Source organism: Heteronotia binoei, chromosome 21 (assembly GCF_032191835.1).
Source record: "Heteronotia binoei isolate CCM8104 ecotype False Entrance Well chromosome 21, APGP_CSIRO_Hbin_v1, whole genome shotgun sequence".
NCBI classification, from domain to species: Eukaryota; Metazoa; Chordata; class Lepidosauria; order Squamata; family Gekkonidae; genus Heteronotia; species Heteronotia binoei.
Window position 1 is genome coordinate 29,982,638 of NC_083243.1, and position 25,314 is coordinate 30,007,951.

Genomic DNA, 25,314 nt, shown 5'->3' on the forward strand with positions numbered 1-25,314 from the left:
CAGCAAAAGCTGCATGTATTATTTTGGGAAAATGCAGGAAAAAATGACAAAGGTTGACGTCTGCTACTCGCTTCTTAAGGAGGCTAGTCTGAAAATGCTGACATTAAATGGTTAATTTGGAGACTAACCTTCTGCAAATAACCAAATTTCATCCTCTTTTTTTCATCACTTATGAATGGGAGGGGGACCCACTGTGTTTAACATGGCCTGGTTGGAAATGTAAAATAAAAAGTCTTGTGATTCACTCATTTTTTATTTGTACTGGTACACTTCAGGAACTACAAGTGCATTCAATGAATTAATCATTTCTCCCATCTTTATGTAATTATTTAGACAGGCTAGATGACAACCTAAGTGGGGCAAATGATCTTTACTCCCAGCAGCCTGGATCCAAAGTGGCCCATCATGTAGATTTTCATATATGGCATCATGAGCATCCTATAAGCTACATGAGCCACCACCAATGTTGCCGCTAAGCTACAGAGTCTTGTGAGCAAAAATTCTACTTTGTGAGCTACTAGCATTAAAGTTGTGAGCTACTGCATAAATTAGTGTGCTCTGGGGCCATTTTTCCTGAGCTAAGACAAAAATGTGTGAGCTGGAGGCTAAAAATCTCTGAGCTAGCTCACACTTAACTCAACTTAGAAGGAATGCTGGGCACCACTCATGTTTCTGCAACCTTACACAGTCAGTAATGAAACCCAGCATCAAAAAAGGGGGGGCTGAGCCCTGGGAAGTTTAGGCCTCGATAGTTCTCATTTTCAGGTTACTGAGCTTGAGATCCAGGAGGGGGTTTTGCTGATTCCCATCTTCACACTGCTGACCTCCATATCATACCCCAAACTTATAGGAGATCCCCCTTGACTTCCAGGAGCAACACTGGCTTGCAGAGACAAGGCAGGAAAAAAAATCTATTCCAAGATTCCTCAACTTTTTCAGCCTATAGGCACTTTTGGAATCCTGACACAGCCAGGGTGGTGGATACAGTCACAAAATGGCTGTTGTAAGAGGTAAAACCAGCCACAAAATGGCTGCTGCAGGAGGGAGAGCTACCAAAGAAGCCTAAGTACAGGGGGAAACAAAGGATAATTCTAAAAATACACTGAGAAAACAGAGTGAGAGAGAATTAAACTAATATTGGTAGCAGCAGCTGCTGCTGAAACAACTTTATTTTAATCTGCACAATCAGAACTCCAGTGGCCAATCAGAAGCTTTGCTGGGCCAGAGCCCCATGTGGCCCCACCTATTTTGTTCGAACACCCAGGGCTTTTTTTTAACAGGAACACATAAGAATGCATCAGCTGGCTTGGCATCAGGGGTGTGTGGCCTAACATGCAAATAAGTCCCTACTGGGCTTTTTCTACAACCCCCCCCCGCCCCCGCAAACACCTGAAAAGGTACTGGCAGGCACTATACTGGGGATCCCAGTCTATTCCTGAGTGGAATAGGGATTTTGGATCCACCATGACTTTTTGGATACAACCCATTGTGCATGTGAGCTTGACACACTTTTGCTATTGACAAAAGATGCAGTTCCACTCACAAAAGATGAGCAAGGACTGAGTTTTGAACAACGTGCAAACACCACCTGTCCCACTCTTTCTCTGTAGGCTGCATTCTCCTTCTTAGAACCGCATGGCAAATAGGAACACATAACTATTGGGGATATGCACTAGTGAATACAGCAGAGTTGCACAGTCATAGAAATATGATGAGTGCAGTAAATGAATTCCAAAGAAGCGAATGCCAGAAAAGCTTATATTTATTGAAGTAGGTTCAATTAGCATCCATGCTGCAGTCGAAAGGAGAGAACAGAAGCCTAATCTAAATAATATGGTTCCCTGTCGCAAATAGTCAGCTACTCCAGCATCATGTGTGTGCAAGTATGAGGACACAGCTGCTACAGGAAAGAGGACACAGCTGCTACAGCTGCTACTGGTGATGGCACTTGGGTTTTTTGGCCACTCTGTGACACAGAGTGTTGGACTGGATGGGCCATTGGTCTGATCCAACATGGCTTCTCTTACGTTCTTATGAAGAGCTATAAGGAAAGAGAAAGAGACAAGGGCACAAGAAGAGAGGAAGAGTCAGAGAGAAACTCCCAGTTAAGACAAAGCGAGGCATCCCATTCATTGAGGAGAACAAACAGAAGAGAAGCCATGTTGGATCAGGCCAGTGGCCCATCCAGTCCAACACTCTGTCACACAGTAGCCAAAAAAAACCAGGTGCCATCAGGAGGTCCCCTAGTGGGGCCAGGACACCAGAAGCCCTCCCACTGTCCCCCCCTCCAGCACCAAGAGATAACACATATGCATATCTAGCGTAATGTAGCATCCCTCCCCCCATGTCAAGGCATGATAAGTTGCCCTACTCCGACAGCAACTTCTGTTTTTTCTATAATGAAACTCTTTAAGAGGCCCTGTACACAAAGAGAGCTCTTTTGTAAAACCTTTCCCCTCCATTTCCTTTGAAGGGGCCATTTTTGCCATGCGGCTTGGAAGGAAACTTCACAACCTTGTGCCATGGGAACAGATCAGAAGAGTTACTGTCTTTCCAGTTCAGAGCTGGGCTGTTGCTTTGATCTGGGGCTTGTGACACTCACAAGATCACACTTTTATTCAAAATTGATTCCTTTTGAATAATTTCTTTGGAAGGTTTTGCTCTCGGAGTCACCAGCATGAATTTTCAGTGACATGAATTAGCAAAGCCATTTCCAGGACAAAGGAAAGGATTTTGGGGGGCTGAGAAAAATGTTCCTACAAATGCCTTCACTTTTTCATGGATTGTAGGAATAGTTTCCCTTTCTGTGCTGTTGCTTCTGCAACGTTCCCACCTCCAGGAATCCTCCTTTGCCAAGTGATTCCAGCTGTTAAGACTCGTGATGACAGTGATGATGTCATGACATCATGTGTCCAGTCAGGTATATCCATGTGAGGATATCACACAGCCAGTTCAGAGTGAGGGCAGGAAGCATTCATTGTGAAACAAGGTGTTTTGTGGGGATCTGTGCTTCTGAACATTTTCATTTCTGCTTGACATCTCCCTTCTGGTTACCGAAGGTAGTATTCTTGTGTACAAAAACATCCATGAAAAGAGTCTCCTCCTGTGTCTCATAAAAGTTAAATGATATGAAAATGTGTTCCTACAAAAGAAGTTCAATTTGGATTTTCCAAGTGTCAGAGCAGCGACATGGTGCATTTCAGCTCCTCCTTGACCCATTTTGATACATTTCACGCATTCCTCTGTATAACAAACTTGGTTTTTACTACTGAGCATATGCTCAACATGGTCCCTGCTGATCCCAGTTTTCAGCTAAGATACTGACTTTTCTCAAACATCTGCTTGTCATATTCATACTTTGCATTTTTTAGGGGTACATTGAAAAAATCTGTGTGCACCTGAGACATTTTCCACATGAAACTATCCATGAGGCTTAAGCAGAAATTGAGACCTCTAAGGTTTGGGTTATGAAACAGCTCTCAAAGTGGGTTTTTGAAGCCTTCAAATCTTCCATTCACAAAATTAACAGCTTTACTAAGCAGCAGAATTGATGGTCAAATAGTCATTAATTAAAGTCAGTGGGAAACTAAAGAACAAAGTTGGAGTCCAGCAACACCTTTTAAGACCAACACATTTTTATTCAGAATGTAAGCTTAACCACTGTCCACCAGCTATATGCAACTCTGCTCACTATACCCCATTTTATTGTCTGATAAAGTATGCATGCACACAAAAGCTTACATTCTGAATAAAACTTTGTAGATCTTACTTTGTTCTGTTGCTTCAGACCAACACGGCTGCCCACCTGGATCTATCTAGTGGGAAACTTAAGTTACAGTGGTTCATGGGGGTGGAAATTTGGCTTAAAAGTACAGTATGGAATGTGCAAAAGATATGTTAATTTCACAATTTCATCTTTATTTTAGGATACAAAACAATTACCTAGCCTTACAAAGAATTAATCAAGATCTCGAAGACAAACTGTACAGGATGGTAAGTACAGGGATGGTTTTGTTTACATTTTGCATATCTTGGCGGTTCTTCAGTCATATATGATGCGAAGGTTAAACTGGCACTGATGGGTTTAACCTGTTGAGGGACTTTATAATGCTAGTCAGAGATTTCTGTGATTTGGCACAAAGAAAACAATAACGCCACCCTTTTTTTCATAAGAGTGTTTCCAGCATTCCAAGTGCTTCACATGTTACAGATGAGGGTAGTTGTTTGCCTGAGGCCACTGGGAAATTCATGGCTGAGATGAGATTTGAACTAGCCGCCTTATGGATCATGGTTTGTTATCTTAGCCAGGTGATACACCAGTTCCCCTTTTTAGGATGTTCTTTTCATATCTTAATGGTCGTTGCAAAATGAATAGCTGTTGGGTGGCGTAATTCTTTTCCATGTGTAAATCACTGAGTGGATGAGGAAGTTGGGGGACAGTGAGGATTTAGCAGAGGGGACATGCTGTAGGGGAAGAGAAATTGATCATTGGCCAGAATGCTGACTTCTGCTCGTCAGGCAACGAAGACAAAAACTCAGACAAGGAAGGAGCTGCCTGAGCACCTGACACCATCTCAACAAAAAGCAGTCAAGATACCTCTAAGAGCCCCCTTTGACATACAGGAGGAACCCTAATTCTCACAGTGGGCTGTAGAAGACTCTCGTGGAAGCTCTGAATCTGGCTACCTGACTCCCTGTATGAATCCATCTTGGTTCCTACCCGTCTTTTTTTAAAAAAAATAAAATAAAATAAAATTTACACAAATTATTGGGTTGTTAGATGTTGGAAGGAAAGGTTCAAATTCTAGCTGAGCCATGTCATTCATTGGGTGTCCTTGGGTAATAACAATATAAGATAAAGAATAGAAGGATGTAAAACCTCTACATGTTAAAAATAGCTAGAAAGAGAGAGAGAGAGCTGTCTTTAATTTTTTAATGAAAGGTTTTATTCCATGGTATTTATTTTTTGTATCAGTTCAGCAGAAGGCACCGTCAGATTTAGTTGTACCACATAACTTCCTGCTGTGCTGTACAGTTAGGCCATACAAATTGGTAAGCCCCACCCTACACTGGGCCAGATCTCCAGCTGGTTCGGAGGAGAACACTACAGTTTTAACAAAGCAGCTCTAATTAGTACCATCTAAGAATCGCACTGCGCAGTCTTCCCTTTAAAAGATGTACGAACTGTAAATATTGACGGGGGAGACCCTCTTGTCTTTCAAATAAGAAAAGCTGTGATGAGGGCTATCCAATCCTCCTTTTGATAAGTTTTCTCTTAATTCTCACTTTTCCCTTATTAGTAGCTTTGTGATCCTTTGGGAAGGAATGCTATTCCAGAAAAGCCGTGCTTATTTTTAAGATGCAGTGACCACTGTGGTAAGACAACATTGCTACATGTGGTAACGTAGTTTGGCAATGGACGAGTACCCTATAGCAGTCCAGTCAACAATTCAGTAAGAACCCTTGTACGCTTTCACGTTATCTTTGTAGCTGGAATGCCATGATTCTTGTGTGGTTGCCATTCTTTGAACCAGGCAACAAACAAACTGTGACGCACTGGGGGCCTTTGTGCATGCGGAGGAAAGCATAACCAAGCTATGCTTCATTGCATATACATTAAAGCTTCTGGCATTTATAATACTGAATACATTGAGCTTCATGTTGATAGCACTAGAGTGGATCTCTGTCCCCATTCTATGGTGTTGGACAAAGTTCCTTTTGGCTGGGCAAAGGCTTCAAACTGTGCTCAATGGAGTGGTAGGAAGAGATAGGGTCTACCTTATCATATGATCTACAGAGATATAACTCTGTGCCTCAGACCTAGTAGCTTCAGTCTACTAGATTAGCATGGGATATCTTCCTTGAGACGAGAGCCACATGTTGCCAGGATGTCCTGGATTTTGAAATTCTGGAAATGATCATATTTGGGAAATGTGACGTGTAACATTGTCTGTTTGTAAGTGTTGGCCTTGGCATGTAAGCATGTGTGTCCTAGGCTGCAGGAAGGTGTCCATGTTAAAATGGATATTTCAAAAGTTCTTTATGGAGAGTTGATTTTGGACATCTTATAAATGATTCTTGTGTGGCTGTCTGGTACCATTTCTTGGCCTACCATGAAACAAGTAAAGCTCTTTAGGGTTTGTAGAATCTTTCAGGCTCAAGTGCCGTGTTCTACTGGAGAAAGTTTTTCTTCCAGACGTTTCGTTCTCGGCTGTGGAGAACATCCTCAGTGGCGTTGCAGCCGGAGCAGACGCTCTGACCTTCTTGGCTGCTGTGCATTGAGTGAGGCCAGGGCTGCTGGAGAGCTGCTATTTCTAGGCTGGAGGGGGTGTGGTGAAAGGGCAATAGGTTTGTGGATGTGTCCATTGTTTGGTGGGGCTTCCTGGAAGGGTAGTGATAAGTAAACTGGCTGTTGAATGTGACCATTGATTCTACAAACCGAACGATTCTACAAACCCTAATGATGTTACCAGCCGTGAAAACCTGAAATCTTTGATAAGTAAAGCTCTGTCTAATACTGGGGGGTGTGATGGCATTCTCCAGTTCAAATTGTACACTTTACGTGTCATAGAGGGTTTTTTTAATCACTGTTGGAATCAACTTGGGCTTCACTTGGTCACTGTCAGGAGTGCTATAGAGAAATAAAAAAAAGGTAGTCCCCTGTGCAAGCACCAGTCGTTTCTGACTCTGGGGTGATGTTGCTTTCACAATGTTTTCACGGCAGACTTTTTTGGGGTGGTTTGCCATTGCCTTCCCCAGTCATCTACACTTTCCCCCCAGCAATCTGGGTACTCATTTTCTCATCCTCGGAAGGATGAAAGACTGAGTCAACCTGAGCCGGCTACTTGAAACCAGCTTCCACTGGGATCGAACTCAGGTCATGAGCAGAGAGTTCAGACTGCAGTACTGCAGCTTTACCACTCTGTGGCACAGGGCTCCTTGCTATAGAGAAATACAGGGGTGGAATTCTAGCAAGAGCTCCTTTGCATATTAGGCCACACACCCTTGATGTAACCAATCCTCTAAAAGCTTACAAGGTTCTTTTTTTGTAAGCTCTTGGAGGATTGGCTACATCAGGGGTGTGTGGCCTGATATGCAAAGGAGTCCCTGCTAGAATTCCACCCCTGGAGAAGTAACACGCTTTTTTTCTAAGATACTGATGTATATGTAATTCAGGAGTAGTTCCATCCAGCAGAGTTCTTAGTTTCATTTTAGATTGTCTCTTGCTGGCCTGGGTGCTCCCATGGCTTCTTGCACACTGGTCAGATAATGTGTTAAATGTTTCACTCCATGTAGATGTCTGCCATACTGTGGTTCTTAGTTACACAAACCACATACATGACCTTCCTGAACAGTATACTGGCTCTTTGGTTTCTGGTTGCAACTAACAGAAACCCAGAACAGAAGGCCTTAGACCAGGGGTGTCAAACTCATTTGTTATGTGGGCTGGATCTGACATAAATGAGACCTTGTCAGGCCAGGCCATACGTATCATAAAATGTAATGCTAGGTAGCAGAGATATAAACTTTATAAAGGACATAGATAAACAATTAAAGATTTTTTAAAAAAATTTAAAATAAAACACGCTTAAAAGATTAGTACTCTTGCAATATTTTGTTTGCAACTCTACTTTTGATTTATTGACATTCATTACAGAAATCTCATGGTCAATGTTTTGTGCCTAAGACCCAGGGGAAAACATAAAATGGCTGGGCATTGTGAGCTTTTGTACATAAGCTGCTTCGTGTGCTGGTCAGCCAATGGGGAAATAGAGGCTGTGCTCTGTACTCTTGCGCGATTGAGCAAGCCTGGCAAAGCAAATGGTGATATAGAAGGAAGCAAGAGAGAGAGAAGGAAGCAAATGACAGTGAGTCGCTTGCGGGTCTGATAGGAGCCCTCTGGGGGCCTGATCTGGCCCTCAGGCCACATGTTTGACACCCCTGCCTTAGACATGCTCTTATTGTCATGCAAGGAAGTGGAAGAAGCATTGATTGTGTCATTAAAAGAATATCCAAAGGAGGCCTTCCTTATTAGATAGTTCATGGATTTTCAAAAGGACTTACTTTAGCATTAATGATGTGGATTAGATCCTGTCTTCTAGCCCTTTCTATCTAAACTTTGATTAATATTGCTGGTGTGACCTTTATGAAGAAGCATGTTGTAAGATGCATGATTTTTATTATGCTGACAGTAGTAATTATGATTTGTGAAATATACCGATTTGTTCCATGGCTCTTGTAGCTTTTAAATATTGGTTTGGTCTTTGGAAGGGATCAGATTTTTAATTTCCTCAATATTAATCCCTTCTGTGAATTGTGTTTGCTGGGAACTAATGTGTTACATGTAAGCTATTCTGACTCTTCTGTAGGATCATTTGTGGTGACCATATTTACATTCTGTCTTTGAGATCTGGTAACTACAAATTGAATTGCCTTGCCCAATGAATGTAACATGTTTATTATCCCTGGAGGATTTTATTATCTGTTATTTTATGGCAAAAGCTATTTCGTATAGCAGAAAAAAGAAAACTCTGTGTTAGGGATTATTAGGAAAGGGATTGAATATAAAATGGCTGATATTATAATGCCCCTGTATAGATCTATGGTGTGGCCACATTTGCAATACTGTGTATAGTTCTGGTCACCATATCTCAAAAAGGACATTGCAAAGCTGGAAAAAGTACAGAGGAAGGCAACCAAGGTGGTTAGGGGGTTGGAAGACCTTCCCTTCCCTATGAGCAAAAGCTGAAGAATCTGGGTCTTTAGAAAAGAGACAGCTAAGTGAGGACATGATAGAGGTTTATAATATTATGCATGGGGCAGAAGGAGTTGACAAAGAGAAATTTTTCTCCCTTTCCCAAAATAGAACTTGATGGCAGAAGCTGGTGGGCAATAATTTCAGGATGGACAAAAGGAAATACTCCTTTAAATATATAATTCACTGCTAGAGGATGTATTGATGGCCACAGTCATGGACTTTAAAAAGAGATTAAACAGATTCATGGAGGATAGGTCTGTCGGTGGTTACTAGCCATGGTGACTGAGGGGAACCTCCACATTCCAAGGAAGTCAACCTCTGAATCCCAGAGCCAGGAAGCAACATCAAGAGAAGGTCTTGGCCTCTATTCCCTGTTGTTGGTCCTCCATTTGTTGGCCATTTGTGAGACAGGATGCTGGACTTCATGAACCACTGGTCTGACCCATCAGGGCTCTTCTTGTGTTTTTGTGTTGTTATATAGTGCAGCAGGTGGTCTTATGGTTTTTCTCTCAGTTTTTCTTCTTATGTAGTTCTTTGTAAAATGATTTCTTTACTGAAGAAGGGTAATGTATTGATTTTATATACCACTTTTCTGACGAGAGACTCAAGGTGATTTGCAGTTTCAAATAATAGGCTACAATCTAAAAAAATACTTTGACTAAGGAAATGAATGCATTCAGGTGTTCTTTCATAATAATACATAAATTCCATAAATTACTCCAGTTCCTACCTAATCCTAAAAATAGCAATATTCTAGCCATGTCTTCAAGGGCTTATTATTTAAATGAAGTTACTCATTTGATCCAGTGGCCTTAAGCGGTATCCCACTAGTAAAGTTAAAAACAGATTTAATAACCCAACTCCAGACTTGGACATTTATTTTTTTTTATATTATTATATCTTGCCATAGCTTGGGAAAAAAACTCAACAGCGAAAGTGACTTCATCTTTAGTACCTGCTAGGAGTACTTCAAGTTTTGTTCCAATAGGTATATTTGCCTTCCATGGAAGGTGCGGCAAAATCCCTAATTCTTATATTGGAATTAAAAAACACACTCCAAAACTGTGCTCCAGCATATCAGTTTATCCTGATAGACACAAACATAATCTATTAGTGTAAGGAACATTTTATAGCAATCGTCAATTACCTGGGAAGGTACTACATTGTATCTATCTATCTATCTATCTATCTATCTATCTATCTATCTATCTATCTATCTATCTATCTATCTATCTATCTATCTATCTATCGTCTGTCTGTCCGTCCATCTGTCCATCTATCTATTGCTCACAGGCCATTTGGTCATAAGCAAATGGCAATGAAATAGAAAATTCATCAATAATATAGATTTTACAGGTTTTACAAAATAAATGTTTAGAATCAGCAAAGTGCACAACATAAAACATCATTTCCCATTTTCTTATAATTCTCCTCTTGTCACTTAAATCTAACCACTCCCAGAAGAAATTTTACAACTGAAACTGCGATGGTTAGATCAAAGCCAACAAGCAAAAGCTGGAGCACTTAATCTAGTTTACATAAACCCTATTCTATATTGTGGAACAGTTAAGTATTTTAAATGTTCAGGATCTGCTCTTGGATATGGGCTTTTTTTGTAGCAGGAACTCATTGGCATATTAGGCCACACACCCCGATGTAGCCAATCTTCCAAGAGTTTAGAGGGCTTATTACAGGGCCTACTGTAAGCTCTTGGAGGATTGGCTACATCAGGGGTGTGTGGCCTAATATGCAAAGGAGTTCCTGCTACAAAAAAAGCCCTACGACAAACCTAAATAAAGAGGGGAGCAAACTCTACATGCTCCATTATAAAAGCTCAAGAAACGTAATTCATACAAATGGCTCACAGTCAGCCTTTGAGCTACTTCCATTCCCGATGTCCTCAGGTCTAATACATAAATAGCCATTTGGATACAAAATTTATTTTTCCTTGTTAGATGGCAGCAGATTGCCATTTCTCCCAGCCATAAAACTCACTTGCTCTGGACCAGTTAACGCTTTCTCAAGAACTCATTCTTTAAGCTTTTGTTGAAACCATGAAGCCTAGAAGAGAAGACCAATTAGTCTATAATCAAACAAGTTCCTTCTATTTCCCTTTGTATAGATTGGAACAATTACAGCAAGTGATTCAGTGTATTTTATTGATTCAGTGTATTTTAACTTTGTATTAATACTATAATGTTGAGCTCAGCGCTTATTTAATGTTAAGTATGTACTGACTGAAGCTATGTTGAACTATATTCCAGTTTTAGATCATATTTCAGGTATTTCAGCTCAACACACTTCGGGAGTCATTGAATTATTTTGGAAAAGAAAATCTCTGTGCACAGAGTGAACCATATGGAAATTATCTTTCTCCTTTTTAAATATCAGGTATCCAAATAAGTAAATAAATACCGCATGTCTGAGCATGGAGCGACATGTTACACAAAACCCACAAGGTTGCCGCCAAAAATGGCAGCCCCACATCAAGTCTTCCCTCACCACCTGTATTCACATATATTATACTTTATCTAATGTCCTGGAGTTATTTCACTGGACCTATCCCCTCTGTTATGCATTTCTTCACTGTCTTCCGCTGGAATAGAAGGGAAGAAAACAGCATAATTCTGTTCAACATGTTAGGATGGAGAACCCGACAAGGAACTCCTGTTTCTCAGCGGCAGCCTCACTTCTCTCATGCCATCTCGTATTGCCCACCCAAGCAATAGTTCATGATGTCTATCTTGTACCTCAGACTGAGCAAAGAAACCTCAATATTTTAAGCGAAACTTCCCTGAAATTATTTGAGGTTTTTTGTTTTGAGTGCTCCTCACTTTTTTTTAAAAAAAAACACCTTAGAATTCCTGGGCTGTACTCTGACAAATTCACTCAAACTGAATGTCGCTGAGAGATTCACAACTATCATCACCAAAAGCTAGGGAAAAAATGAGCCTGTCAGACTGAGCTTACTGTAAACTTTCCTTGTTTTTTTGTTTTGTTTTTTCAAATTTACAGCTCCTCTGTACAGTCTATATTTAGGTCATCCCCATTTAACTTTCTTAGGGCATACTGACAGGAGGGGGTGGACTATTCTTAGGAAAGAAATAGTAAGCAATGCTTTAAATCACTTCAGCTTCTTTAAAGACATCTTCAAAATCCTCCTACCTCACGAAACCCAAATGCGTCAGGTTTGTCAACTTGCCACTGCAAACGTTTGGCCAGCTTTCCTCTCCCCAGGTGTGAAACTGTGACTAAAAGATCATTTATGCATACACATACAGCTGCCTTATCAAGCCATTATTCTGTCAAAGTTAGTATTTACCTGGACTGACAGAAGGAGGGGCCATGGCTCAGTGGTAGAGCATCTGCTCTGCATACAGAAGGTCCCAAGTTCAATCCCTGGCATCTTCAGTTAAAAGGAACAGATGGTAGGTGATGTGAAAGATCTCAGTGTGAGATTCTGTAGAACCGTTGCCTGTCTGACCAGACAATACTGACCTTGACAGACAAATGGTCTAAGTCAGTATAAGTCAGCATACAAATTGCAAAATGTCATAGTCCTGCTTGGAGAGCCAGTTTGGTGTAGTGGTTAAGTGTGCGGACTCTTATCTGGGAGAACCGGGTTTGATTCCCCACTCCTCCACTTGCACCTGCTAGCATGGCCTTGGGTCAGCCATAGCTCTGGCAGAGGTTGTCCTTGAAAGGGCAGCTGCTGTGAGAGCTCTCTTCAGCCCCACCCACTCCACGGAGTGGAGGGCAGGATATAAATCCAATATCTTCTTCTGCTGTTGCTGCTGTGCACTGCATTGGTCAGGCTGCCCCTGGGGTATTGAGTGCAGTTCTGGAGGCCTCACTTCAAGAAGGAAGTGGATAGAATAGAGTGAGTGCAGAGAAGAGTGATGAGGATGGTCAGGGGCCTGGAGACCAAGCCCTAGGAGGAAAGGCTGAGGGACTTGGAAATGTTCCGTCTGGAGAAGAGAAGGTTGGGGGCAGGGCCAGCTCTCCCACTAGGCAAACTAGGTGGTTGCCTAGGGTTCCGGGAGGTCGGGGGCGGAAAATTCGGCTCCCCACCCCCTCCCGGTGCCCCAGGCAAGTACCTAGTTTACCTGCCTCCTCGGCCGCTGCCTGCCGCCCCTTCCTTCCCTTTGCCTCCACACCTCCCCACAGCCCCTCCTCCACCTCCCTCCCTTCCCCACGTGTCAATTGCAATGCCAGAAATGGCTCTAATGCCACATCCCGGCAATCTAAAGCCCCTTCCCTGTCGGCGATGACTCGCTGTCGTTGACTCCTCTCCCATACAGGAAGTGGGGATGGGGAGGGGAGGAGTCAGCAACAGTGAGGCCGCCCTTTCAGGATGCTGGTCCAGACAGAGCGTAAGCGAGGCCCCGTGGTGCAGTTTTACCCGCCGAGCAAGTAATCACTGGTGGGGGGAGGGTTTAGATCACCGGAACGCAGCATTAGAGCTGGTTCCGGCATCTTAATTGACACATGGGGAAGGAAGGGAGGGGGCACGGAGCCGCAGGGGAGAGCGCCAGGCAGCAAGTCTGCCTAGGGTGCCCCAGGGCATCAGACCAGCCCTGGTTGGGGGGGGGCAGGGCATGATTGCTTTCTATAAGTATTTGAAGGGCTGTCACTTAGAGGAAGGCAAGGAGCTGTTCCTGTTAGCAGCAGAGGATAGAACTTGCAATAATGGGTCTCAATTAAGGTTGGGCAGGATATTAGGAGAACCTTTGTTACACTAAGAGTTGTTCAGCACTGGAATCAGCTACCGAGGGAGGTGGTGAGCTCCCCCTCACTGGCAAGTCTGTAAGCAATGGCTGGACAAACACTTGTCAGGGATGCTCTCGGCTGATCCTGCATCAAGCAGGAGGTTGGACTAGATGCTTGTATGGCCCCTTCCACCTCTGTGATTCTATATGTTCATCAGTTCGGCAGGGTCTCAATTTGTGGTCTTTTCAGATCACCAGCTACGTGAAGAGAGCCTGTTTTCAGTTTGCGAAATTGAGCTGAGGTTGAAGGGTTAAACCTTCCTCTCCCTTGATGAGTCTTCAGACAAAGAGGTCTTCATTTCCTCTACTTTTGACCCACTAACTCCCATTGTGGGTGGACGTCTACTGTTATGGTGAAACATTACCATTCCTTTTGTTAATGTGGGAATGGACTGAGCCACAGTAATTGGCTCTGCTCCGTCATCCACATACCTGGTACTTTTAACAATAGCAACAAGGGGGTCTCTGCCCCAGGAGTTTTCATTTGATAGAAAGCAGCAGTGATGTAGAGTCACAGGTCAACACCAAGAAAATGCTAGGCCTCTTTTCACAGGACAGACACATCCCAACTAGATATGAGGATTCACTTGGCGGGAAAATTAAAAGCAAACAAAGACAGCTTTCACACACATTGGATAATGCAGTTTCAACACATTTTAGCAATCGTTTACAGCTGGATTTTTGTGCCTGGAACAGGAAAATCCACTTGCAAACAGTTGCTCAAGTGCAATGAAGGTGCGTTATCCGATATGTGTGAAGGCAGACAAATATCATGGCTGGGGCAGAGCTGGCTTTCTGTCTTGTTGTGAGGTGTTTCTCTGTGCAAAACCAATGTGTACCGACACAGTCCGTCTTTTGACAGTAATGCTCAAGTGTTTTATCGATAGCTGTCAAAGAAATCCACAGACTGTGACTGATCTCATGCTTGGTGATTTTAACACAAACGTCCTTGGTCTGTCCCATTTATTAACCATCTGCACATTGACGAGTGATTAACTGAGGAATAGCAGTAGCTGAAATATTGGAGAGAGTGCATAATTTATAAGGCTTGAATCCTTCCTGTTGCTTACTTGGACTGGTAAGGAGGTGGACCATGGTGTCACCATCATAGCTGCAGTCTCTGAGTTCTGGAAATGTGGGAATCCCAACCCCATCTGTTCTGGGCCCAGACAATCATCATTGCAATATCAAATAGTGAAGTGCCTGTTCTGTACCCATTATAGAAGCAGCAGTTTTTCACCCAGTCACAATATAGGATTTTTCACATACTCATTGAAAATCTACACATAGTCATGGACAAGGGTCATTTTGTAAAAAATAGGTGACAGAGCTCATTATCATAACTCATTAACATATGCTGCCCCCACCCCAGCCAAAAGCAACCCAATGCAAGAAAGGAGAGCCCCAGGCAAGCAAGGCCTGCTTGGGCTGGCTAGAGATCAAAAGGCCAGCAAGCCATCCGCCACCTAAAATCACATAAGAAGTGGAGAAAGGGAGGGAGGGGGGTCTTGGTAGTAGGTGATTCGATCCTTAGGCAAGTAGACAGCTGGGTGGCAAAACTGCGTACTGACCGTATGGTGACTTGCCTGCCTGGTGCGAAGATAACGGACATTATGCGTGTTGTAGATAGGCTGATAGACAGTTCTGGGGAAGAGCCAGTGGTTGTGGTGCATGTTGGCACCAACAATGTGGGGAAATGCAGTCATGAGGTCCTGGAGGAAAAATTTAGGCTGCTAGGTAGGAGACTTAAGGCCAGGACCTCCAAGGTAGCCTTCTCAAAAGTGCTACCTGTTCCACGTGCAGGGCTGGAGAGACAGGCACAAATTAGAAGTCTCAATGTGTAGATGAGAAGTTGGTGTAGGGAGAAAGGGTTTAAGTTTGATAGGCACTGGGATGCTTTCTGGAACAAGCAGGAGCTGTACAAAAGAGACAGTCCCCACTTGTCCCCAGATGGAACCAGGCTGCTGGCGCTTAAAATCAAAAAGGTGGCAGAGCAGTTTTTAAGCTAAATCTTGGGGGAAAGCTGACAGGAGATGAAATGTCTCTGGTTCGGGAGGAGTCATCTCAAAGAGATGAAGGGTTAGCTGTTACTTTTCTACCGGGTAATGGATCAGAGTTGTCCACTGAGATGGTGACAAACAGTATGGAGTGTCTGCCAAAGTCCCGAGGCAGCAGGAGGAAAGTTGCAGAAAATTATAGATGTTTGTATACAAATGCTAGAAGTGTTTGAAGTAAAATTGGTGAGTTGGAATGTTTAGTGTTGGGGGAAAACATAGACATTGTGGGAATTTCAGAAACTTGGTGGAATGAGGGGAATCAGTGGGACATGGTGATTCCTGGGTATAAGTTATATCGGAAGGATAGAGAGGGAAGGGTTGGAGGTGGGGTGGTTCTGTATGTCAGAGAGGGTATACAGTCCAGTAAGACTGAGGTCAGAGAATTAGATTCCCTTCTAGAAATGCTTTGGGTCGAAATAGAGGGCCCAAAAGGAAATTTAACTATGGGAGTTTGTTATCGCCCACCAAATCAAAAGATAGAGGACGATTATAATATGATGGAAGGCTTAAAGATAGCGGCTAAACGTAAAAACTGTGTCGTAATAGGTGATTTTAACTACCCGCAGATTGATTGGGTCAATATGTGTTCAGGTCGAGAGAAAGAGATTGAGTTTCTAGATGCTCTCAATAACTGTGCTATGGAGCAGATGGTCACAGAACCTACCAGGGGTGGGGCGATCCTGGATTTGGTCCTAAGTAATGTCCAAGACTTGGTGAGAGATGAAAAAGTGATCGCACCATTTGGGAGCAGTGACCATAACATTATTGATTTCACCATTTGTATAAATAGGGAGTTGCCCCAAAAGACCAGCACAACCACGTTTAACTTTAAAAGGGGTAAATTCTCTGAGATGAGGAGGCATGTGAGGAGGAAACTGAAAGGAAAGGTAAATACAGTCAAAACCCTTGGGGAAGCTTAGAGGCTATTTAAAACTACAGTCCTAGAAGCTCAGATAAAATATATACCACAAGTTAGGAAAGGCAAAAACAGGTACAGTATAAAAAAAGGCCTGCATGGTTAACAAACAAAGTAATGGAAGCTGTAAAAAGGTAAGAAGAACTCCTTTAAGCGATGGAAAGCTAGTCCAAGTGAGATTAATAAAAGGGAACACAGGCTGTGGCAAATCGAATGCAAGATGCTGTTTACCTTGACTTCCAGAAAGCTTTTGATAAAGTTCTTCATCCTTAGTAAACCTGAGAGTCATGGAGTAAAAGGACCAAAAACTGGCTAATTGTGGATCAAAAACTGGCTAATTAATAGGAAGCAGAGAGTGCGTATAAATGGGCAGTCTTTGCAGTGGAGGATGGTAAGCAGTGGGGTGCCGCAGGGCTCCGTACTGGGTCCCATGCCCTTTAACTTGTTCATAAATGATTTGGAGTTGGGAGTAAGCAGTGAAGTGGCCAAGTTTGCAGATGAAACTAAATTGTTCAGGGTGGTGAGAACCAGAGAGGATTGTGAGGCTCTCCAAAGGGAACTGCTGAGGCTGGGTGAGTGGGCGTCAACGTGGCAGATGAGGTTCATTGTGGCCAAGTGCAAAGCAATGCACATTGGGGCCAAGAATCCCAGCTACAAATACAAGTTGATGGGGTGTGAACTGGCAGAGACTGACCAAAAGAGAGATCTTGGGGTCGTGGTAGATAACTCACTGAAAATGTCAAGACTGTGCGATTGCAATAAAAAAGGCCAACACCATGCTGGGAATTATTAGGAAGGGAATTCAAAACAAATCAGCCAGTATCATAATAATCGATGGTGCGGTCTCATTTGGAATACTGTGTACAATTCTGGTCACCGCACCTCAAAAAGGACATTATAGCATTGGAAAAAGTGCAGAAAAGGGCAACTAGAATGATTAAAGGGTTGGAACAATTTCCCTATGAAGAAAGGTTTAAACGCTTGGGGCTCTTTAGCTTGGAGAAACGTCGACTGTGGGGTGACATGACAGAGGTTTGCAAGATAATGCATGGGATGGAGAAAGTAGAGAAAGAAGTACTTTTCTCCCTTTCTCACAATACGAGAACTCGTGGGCATTCAATGAAATTGCTGAGCAGACGGGTTAGAACGGATAAAAGGAAGTACTTCTTCACCCAAAGGGTGATTGACATGTGGGATTCACTGCCGCAGGAGGGGGTGGGAGCTACAGGCACAGCCAGCTTCCAGAGGGGATTGGATAAGCATATGGAGCAGAGGTCCATCAGTGGCTATTAGCAACCCCAGCAAGGGGCTTTCAAGGCAAGTGAGAATCAGAGGTGATTTGCCATTGCCTTGGTGGTCTCCCTTCCATGTACCAACCCTGCTTCCAAGATCTAACAAAACTGGGCTATTCCATGCTGCCTTCCCTCCCATGCACAAAAATGGGACTTTCTAAATTAACTTAAAGAACAAAAATGGAGACTGTTTCAGGAGACACAGGTTGTTCAGGGCAGTGGAGAGTTAGTTATAAATGAAAATCAGGGAAATGGAAAAAGTGGCCCAGTCAACCCCCTGATAGTTTATAGAGTCCTGGAGGGGAGGAGATTTGGGAGTGGGGTTTTTTTGTGTGCGTGGTGGGGGGGAGATTTCCAGCCCATGTATCTCTGTGCCACTCCCCTCTCTGATTCCTCAAGGGCTTGTAGCTTGTTCCCTCTAATTGTAGTGTCCATTCCTAGCAGGACAAAAAAATGGGGCCACCTACAGAGAATACAAGGATTTCCCCATATACTGATATAACAGAAACATTGTAAATTTTAAAAGGTGGACCTCATTCTCCCCCCTGCCCTGCAAAATTGATCTGATGAGGACTGAGTAGGTTGCAAAGGCCATGTTGAGGGCAAATATAGGCCCATTAGGGCCCCCTCACCTTTTTTGTTATATTTTGCGACCCATTTCTGATCAAATCACTGCACAGACCGAAGCCACCAGGGCAGTGGAACCTTTAGGCAAAAAAAAGGTCCCAAGCTGGATCCCAAACCCGTGAAATAAGGCTTCCTACTGAGTGTGAGGGAGTTCACCTTTCAGCTTGGAAACTTCGTTTCTAAAGTGAGCAGGAATGTTTAGGGGAGGAAAACTTTCCATTGGCGTAGTTTGATGTAGTGAGCTGGGTTTGATTCCCCACTCCTCCGCTTGTAGCTGCTGCCATGGCCTTGGGTCAGTCATAGCTCTCGCAGAGCTGTTGTTGAAAGAGCAGCTTCTGGGAGAGCTCTCTCAGCCCCACATACCTCACAGGATGTTTGTTGTGGGAGAGGAAGGTAAAGGAGATTGTGAGCTGCACCGAGACTATAAGATTCAGAGTGGAGGGCAGGATATAAATTCAATATCATCATCATCTTCTTTTTCTTCTCTTTCCCCCATTCTGCATGCAAAATTGACACTCTTGATGCTAGTTTTCATTATGGGGGGAGAAAACATTGTTACTTTATTGCATCCATTTGCCTTTAAAGCGCAGCTCTGCAGATTGCCAATCTCTTCCTCAGTCTTTTCCATTGTTATGGCGGTGCGGGGGGGGGTGTGTTGCCCTGCTTAGATAAGAGAGGCTGAGAGGCCTGGAAGGGACAGTGGGATTAATCAAGATGTGAGCATTACAGTTTGTCTGGTAAGAAAGATAGCTTGAATATAGATTTTTGAAAGAAAAAAAATAATAATTGGGCCTCCCAGCCTCCTGCAACAGTATTTGGAGTGTCTGGAATGCTAGGACATCGACTGTCAACATTGTTATTAGTTCGCCTATAGTTACTTATTGATTTAATTATTTGCCGCATGTTGGGGAAACAAGCCTTTCCCTTGTACAAGCGACAGCGTCGATGCAATCTTGTCTCCGAAGGTAGCATTAGAGGGACTCCAAGGAATTAGATGTGAATGAGCTTCCTTCCTTTTCCCTCCAGCTACAATGGTCTTGCATAATGCGTTATTACAGCTACCAAGTCCTGTTCCACTGTTCAGTGCAATTGAGGTTGAATGCAGTGTAATAGATGCCTGGTGTCACTCGGGTAGCAAACCATTTGCAATTCGATAGAAGTTTTCAGCCAATCAGTGAAAACCACCCCCCCCCCCCACTGCAGTTTGTAATCCAGGGATCCCTAGTCTCCAGCATGATGTTTATGGGAGCCAGGGCCGGCCCTGCCATTTGGCAAACTAGGCAATTGCCTAGGGCGCCAGCCCTCTCAGGGTGCCAAATGGGGTGCTCCCAGGGCTTTTCTTGTAGAAAAAGCTCAGCAGGGAAGCATTTGCATATTAGGCCACACCTCCTGACACCAAGCCAGCCAGAACTGCATTTCTGTGCGTTCCTGCTCAAAAAAAGTCTTGGGTGCTCCCTATGTGACTTGGTGATGTTATCAGTGTGCGGGAGGGGGGGGGGACACCAGATATTAGCCTTGTCTAGGATGTCAGGCAGTCTAGGGCTGGCCCCGGTGGGAGCCATGGCGCCAGCTGACACCTTTTCTGGTGCCCGTCAGGTGTTTTCAGGAAGTAGGCGGGGCCAAGTAGAGTTTTCCTAGCAAGGGTTCTGAATGACTATTGGAGATTTGATTGGCCATGCAGATTTTTTCAAATATTCCTTTGGCAGCAGCTGCCACCCCAGCACAAGTATCTTCACTGTGTGACCGAAGTGAGGCTATGGCAGTCCTTTTGTGGTTGGATCCGCCTCCTGCATGTGGAGTGGTGACTGCACCCACCACTCCACATCAGAATTCCAAAGGTGCTTGCATGCTGCAAATATTGGGCGGGCTGGGGGGAACTATTCTAAGCACTTGGGCTCCTGGCAAGATGCTGGGGTGATCACCTTGGCTTGGATTCTGTGGTAAATCTTTGCTGACAGAACAGATTTCTGTCAACAGAACAGGACTTCCTTGCATCCTCCTTCCCACCACAGCCCAAAATGTCCCCTGAAATGCAGCTCCTGAGAGCCATGGAGCCCCCCCAGGAGAGAGAGGATGCAGAGGGAGACAGAGATTTGCAATAGCAGAGGGGAAATCATTCCCCCTTTTCCATTATCAGACATGTTCTTTGGGACCGAGCCCAATATCACACATCGTGCCAACGTGCAACCTTTTAGGAGTCTCAGGAAACGAGTGCTGTTTTGCAGCCTGTGCTTGTGAGAGAAAAGTCACGTGATGGAAGGCTCCTCAGCTGTAGGAAACCATGACCCACCATTTGTTCTGATGCTGGGTTGCCCTTTACTTTCTTGGTTTCTCTTGCTGCTTTCCAGGTTGTTGTTTCCTGGGTGTCATTAGTCTCTGTTTGCTTTTACCCCACCCCACCCCCTTACATGGTTGGGTAGTGTCCCCTTTGCCCCTGTAACTTACTCTTCCCATTAGCCATAAGAACATAAGAGAAGTCATGTTGGATCAGGCCAATGGCCCATCCAGTACAACACTCTGTGTCACACAGTGGCCAAAAAACCCAGGTGCCATCAGGAGGTCCATCAGTGGGGCCAGGACACTAAGAAGAAGACGACATTGGATTTATATTCCGCCCTCCACTCAAGAGTCTCAGAGCGGCTCACAATCTCCTTTATCTCCTTCCCCCACAACTGACACCCTGTGAGGTGGGTGGGGCTGACTCTCACAGCAGCTGCCCTTTCAAGGACAACCTCTGCCAGAGCCATGGCAGACCCAAGGCCATTCCAGCAGCTGCAAGTGGAAGAGTGGGGAATCAAACCCGGTTCTCCCAGATAAGAGTCTGCACACTTAACCACTATACCAAACTGGCTCTCTAGAAACCCTCCCACTGCTGCCCCCCTCAAGCACCAAGAATACAGAGCATCACTGCCCCAGAGAGTCCCAACGATACACTGTGGCTAATAGCCACTGATGGACCTCTGCTCCATATGGTTATCCAATCCCCACTTGAAGCTGGCTATGCTTGTAGCTGCCACCACCTCCTGTGGCAGTGAATTCCATGTGTTAATCACCCTTTGAGTGAAGAAATACTTCCTTTTTTCAGTTCTAACCCAACTGTTCAACAATTTCATTGATTGTTCATGAGTTCTTGTATTGTGAGAAAGGGAAAAAAGTACTTCTTTCTCTACCTTCTCTATCTCATTTCTTCTGATGGTGCAGTGAAGAGCCCTCTTTGAGCTGCTTACTGGCTGTGTTCTTTTTGGACCTGATTAAAGCCCTCTCTTCTTCCTGCACCTTTCTTAGTAGTCTTTCTGGGTCCCGCAGAGCTGCTCTCTCTCCATTTAAATGAAAGGGAAGTCAGCCAGGGCAGAACTAGGAACACATCACAGCACAGATGGAGCTCCGGATCATGGACATGGTTGTTGTGGTCTCGGAACCCTACTATGTCCCAAAACATCTCCGTGTTTTTCCTGCTAATCTGCGTAGCTCTCTGCATTTAAAGCCAATCAACCTGCTATTTTTGCAAGCCCTCCAGTGCTCTCATCTCTCATGACTCTGACTATCATCAGTCTTTTCAAAATCCAAACTGTCTGCTTCTTTCTTAAATGTTTTGGCTGCAGCGCTTCATTCTCTCAACATTCTGATTACTGAAGAGCTTGCTCAAGTGAAAGTGTTCCCTTGCTTTTATGAATAACACGTCACGTTGATTCAGGCTGCTCTCAGTCTGTGCATGGAGGTTATGCAGGTGTAGAATGATAAGCATTTGAGTGACAGGGGAAGGAACTGCTTCTTTAAGACATTGGAACTATGCCACTATAGCAGGCAAAGGTTGCAAACCCCTTCTATCTGGGATGGTTGCCCTCTTCCACTGAGCGCCCAGCTTCGGGAGGGACACACATGGAGTGGTGAGGGAGGTAGGGGACATCCACCTAGCCAGCCAGATCAGCCGAATCAACCCTAGCAATGGGGTGACAGATGTCGCAGCCAGATCAGGCATAGGGCTGAATATCTCACCTGCCTAATGGCTTTCTGGCAACGCAGACCCTATTCGGTAGCTAGGTTCCATGTGCTACCATCTGTGATACTTCTTGGAGGATTCCATAAAACTCCTTGTGCTAAAAGATTGTGCTCTTGTGCATGTCCAGAGATAGAAACTTTAGAACATGTGTTCCTAAACTGTACTTTTTACTCTGACCTGCGCTCCATACTCATTGACCCCTATCTGAGTGAGCAAACAGTGAAGCCCAACAAATATAAAATTGTCTTCCTGTTGTCAACTTGGAACCAATTGGTAATTGAAACCGTTGCAAAATTTTTATACATAGGATCTAGAAGGTGCTTAATGTATTTGCAAATTGCCGTTTAATGGATGGATTGGTTCCTTGCCATGTTCGATATCATGCCAATAAAGGTTATTGTATTGTATTGGTTGCAAACCCCATAAGCAATTATTCCTCAGTTTCAGAGGACATCCACGTTGGTTTGTAGCAGATCAGATGGATTCCAGTCCCGCAGCACCTTAGAGATCAACATGATTTTCAGGGTGTACATTTTTGAGAGTCAAAGCTCATGTCTGATAAAGAGAGCTCTGATTCTCAAAAGCTCAGGTCTCATTTTGGGCAGGAGCTCAAAATGTTATTGTGCTCTTTCTTTCTTAAACACCTCCCTACTTGCTTCTGGGCTCCATTGCTCAAACTCGCTGTGAGAATTTTGCTGAACTCTAAGATTTGACAAACTTTCTAATATTTCCCCCCACACACAAAAAAAATGGGGAAATAACCCAAACATAGAGCGGACAGATGGAAATCTGCATCATGCCACTGTGGCCACATAGGAGACAGTAATGTAAAAAGTTTGATGGGGGTAAGGTTTTATGATGGCAGTTATAATTCAAGAAGCATTTTAAGGTAGATGCTGAGCAGATATAATTTAGTACCCCTTCCGGCGAAGCCAGGGGCGTGTGGCATATGCAAATGAGTGATGCAAAAGAGTTGTTCTAATGGACTCCAGCACCTCTTTTTTTTACAAAATGACCCCTGCAAAAGCTTATACCCTGGAAATCATTCTAATTGGTCTCTGAGATGCTGCTGGACTGGAATCCAGCTGTTCCTCAGTTTGAATCACACTTTGAGATGAAACTGTAAAAAGGACCCTCAGACAATAAAAACAGGGTGCTTTTTATGGCAAACGTTTTGTTGCAAATATTTTGCTTGTGTGCACTCTCCTGCTAATTAACCCTTTTCCCACAAACCCCAGATCCCAACTTGTGATCCTTTTAATCTGCTAAAAAAACATTTCCATGACTCTGCGTACTAACTCACTGCCCACTTTCTCTATATTTAGGACTTCTTGCTATTCCACACTATTGTCTGACGAAGTGTGCCTAGAGCACACGAAAGCTTACGTTCTGAATAAAACTTTGTTGGTCTTAAAGGTGCAACTTGACACCTGCTTTATTCAACTGCTTCAGACCAACACAGCTGCCCACCTGGACCTACCTTTTGTCACAGGTGATTTTTCCCACTGAAAATGGCCATCCACCAAACAGATGGGAAAAACTTGTATGTACTTGGGGTGGGGGGGGTGGGAGATCATTAAAAAAGAAGAAAAAGTTGGACAAAGAGGCTGCGGCTCAGTGGCAGAGCTGTCAGCTCTGAGACTATCCTCATTTTATTGATAGACAGATCAGTAGCAATACACAACGGTGTCAGAATTGGTTCACCTGTGAGGTGACCAGTCTTATATACCTTATCTAGAGCCGTTCAACAGCCCACCTAAAATGCAATGCAAAAAGCCCGCGTAAATGATATAAATTGTTCCCCGCCAATTTCTCTCATATAGCAGACAGTGGGCAGAGGAGCTGTCTCTGCAAACAGATAAAATGACCTTGAAGTACTGGCCATACATCTACCTGCAGGGCAGAAACAGATGTCTGTTGCAAAGTGAATGGCATAGTAGAAGCAAAGCAGGCATGGCTTTTCCCTCCCCCCCCCCCCCCCCCCCGCATCCTCCGTACAAGCATCGTGCAGTATACAGATAGAGCAAATCGGCAAGGGTTCTTGACAAGAGCATGGCTTGCCATGCAGAAGGTCCCACGTTCAGTCCCTGGCATCTCAACTTTAAAAGATTCAGGTCATAGAGCATAGATGTTGTGGAATTCAAAAGCTGGAAGGGGCTTGAAGTCCATTCATTCCAGGTGTTGCAGAAGGCTTTCACCTGAGACCCTGGAGAGCTTCCACCAGTCAGGGCTTTGGGCAAGACCCGCTGTTGCCGACTCCACCCCTCTGCCCACTCACTAACATTCCACCACTTGTGCACCTATCTATATGGAGTGCGTGAGCTCCCCAGTGCCAGCAAAGAAAGGGGTGTGGACATTGCAGGCACCTGTGAGCGTGGACTCCAGGAGGCCTTGCAAGCGGGTACGGGAAGGACACTCGGGCAGGTGGGAGGCATGAGAGTGGGTGGAAAGGAAGGGGGAGCTTCATGGTGGGTAGAAGAGGAATGGGGACTCTGGGAATTCTCTGCCTTCAGCCTCCCCAAAATCTGGTATAATATATTTTTATTTTATATAAATAAACATAAAAGAACAAACATAGAAAAAGGCAGGATAAGATAGAAGTACCACCGTGGTTCATTTATACATAAACAATGATATTTTGGCCAACAAAAACATAAAAATCAGTAAAGCAAGAAAACCCATCAATATTAGCTAATAAATTGTAGCTGATAACGTTTTTTCGATCTGTAAAATTGCTGAACAGATCTTAAGTGCGAGTTACTTATGTACTTTTGATTTTGGTCTGGACTACATATAAATACATTCACATCCGTAACATTCTTGACAATTCTAGTGTATCTGATATTAGGTCATTGTAAGCATAAACATTTTGAACATAGCCTCCCCAAAATCTGG

The 25,314-nt window shown here is 43.9% G+C and overlaps 1 protein-coding gene across 5 annotated transcripts in view; it reads left to right on the top strand.

The window, feature by feature from the left end:
• The window catches only part of BEGAIN (brain enriched guanylate kinase associated), a 356,417-nt gene that overhangs the window by 222,917 nt on the left and 108,186 nt on the right, over positions 1-25,314 (top strand). For all 5 annotated transcript variants that reach the window (XM_060262289.1, XM_060262286.1, XM_060262287.1 and 2 more), the window contains one exon: positions 3,927-3,993. In XM_060262289.1, the coding sequence (XP_060118272.1) occupies positions 3,927-3,993 (67 nt within the window). The remainder of the gene's footprint in view (positions 1-3,926; positions 3,994-25,314) is intronic.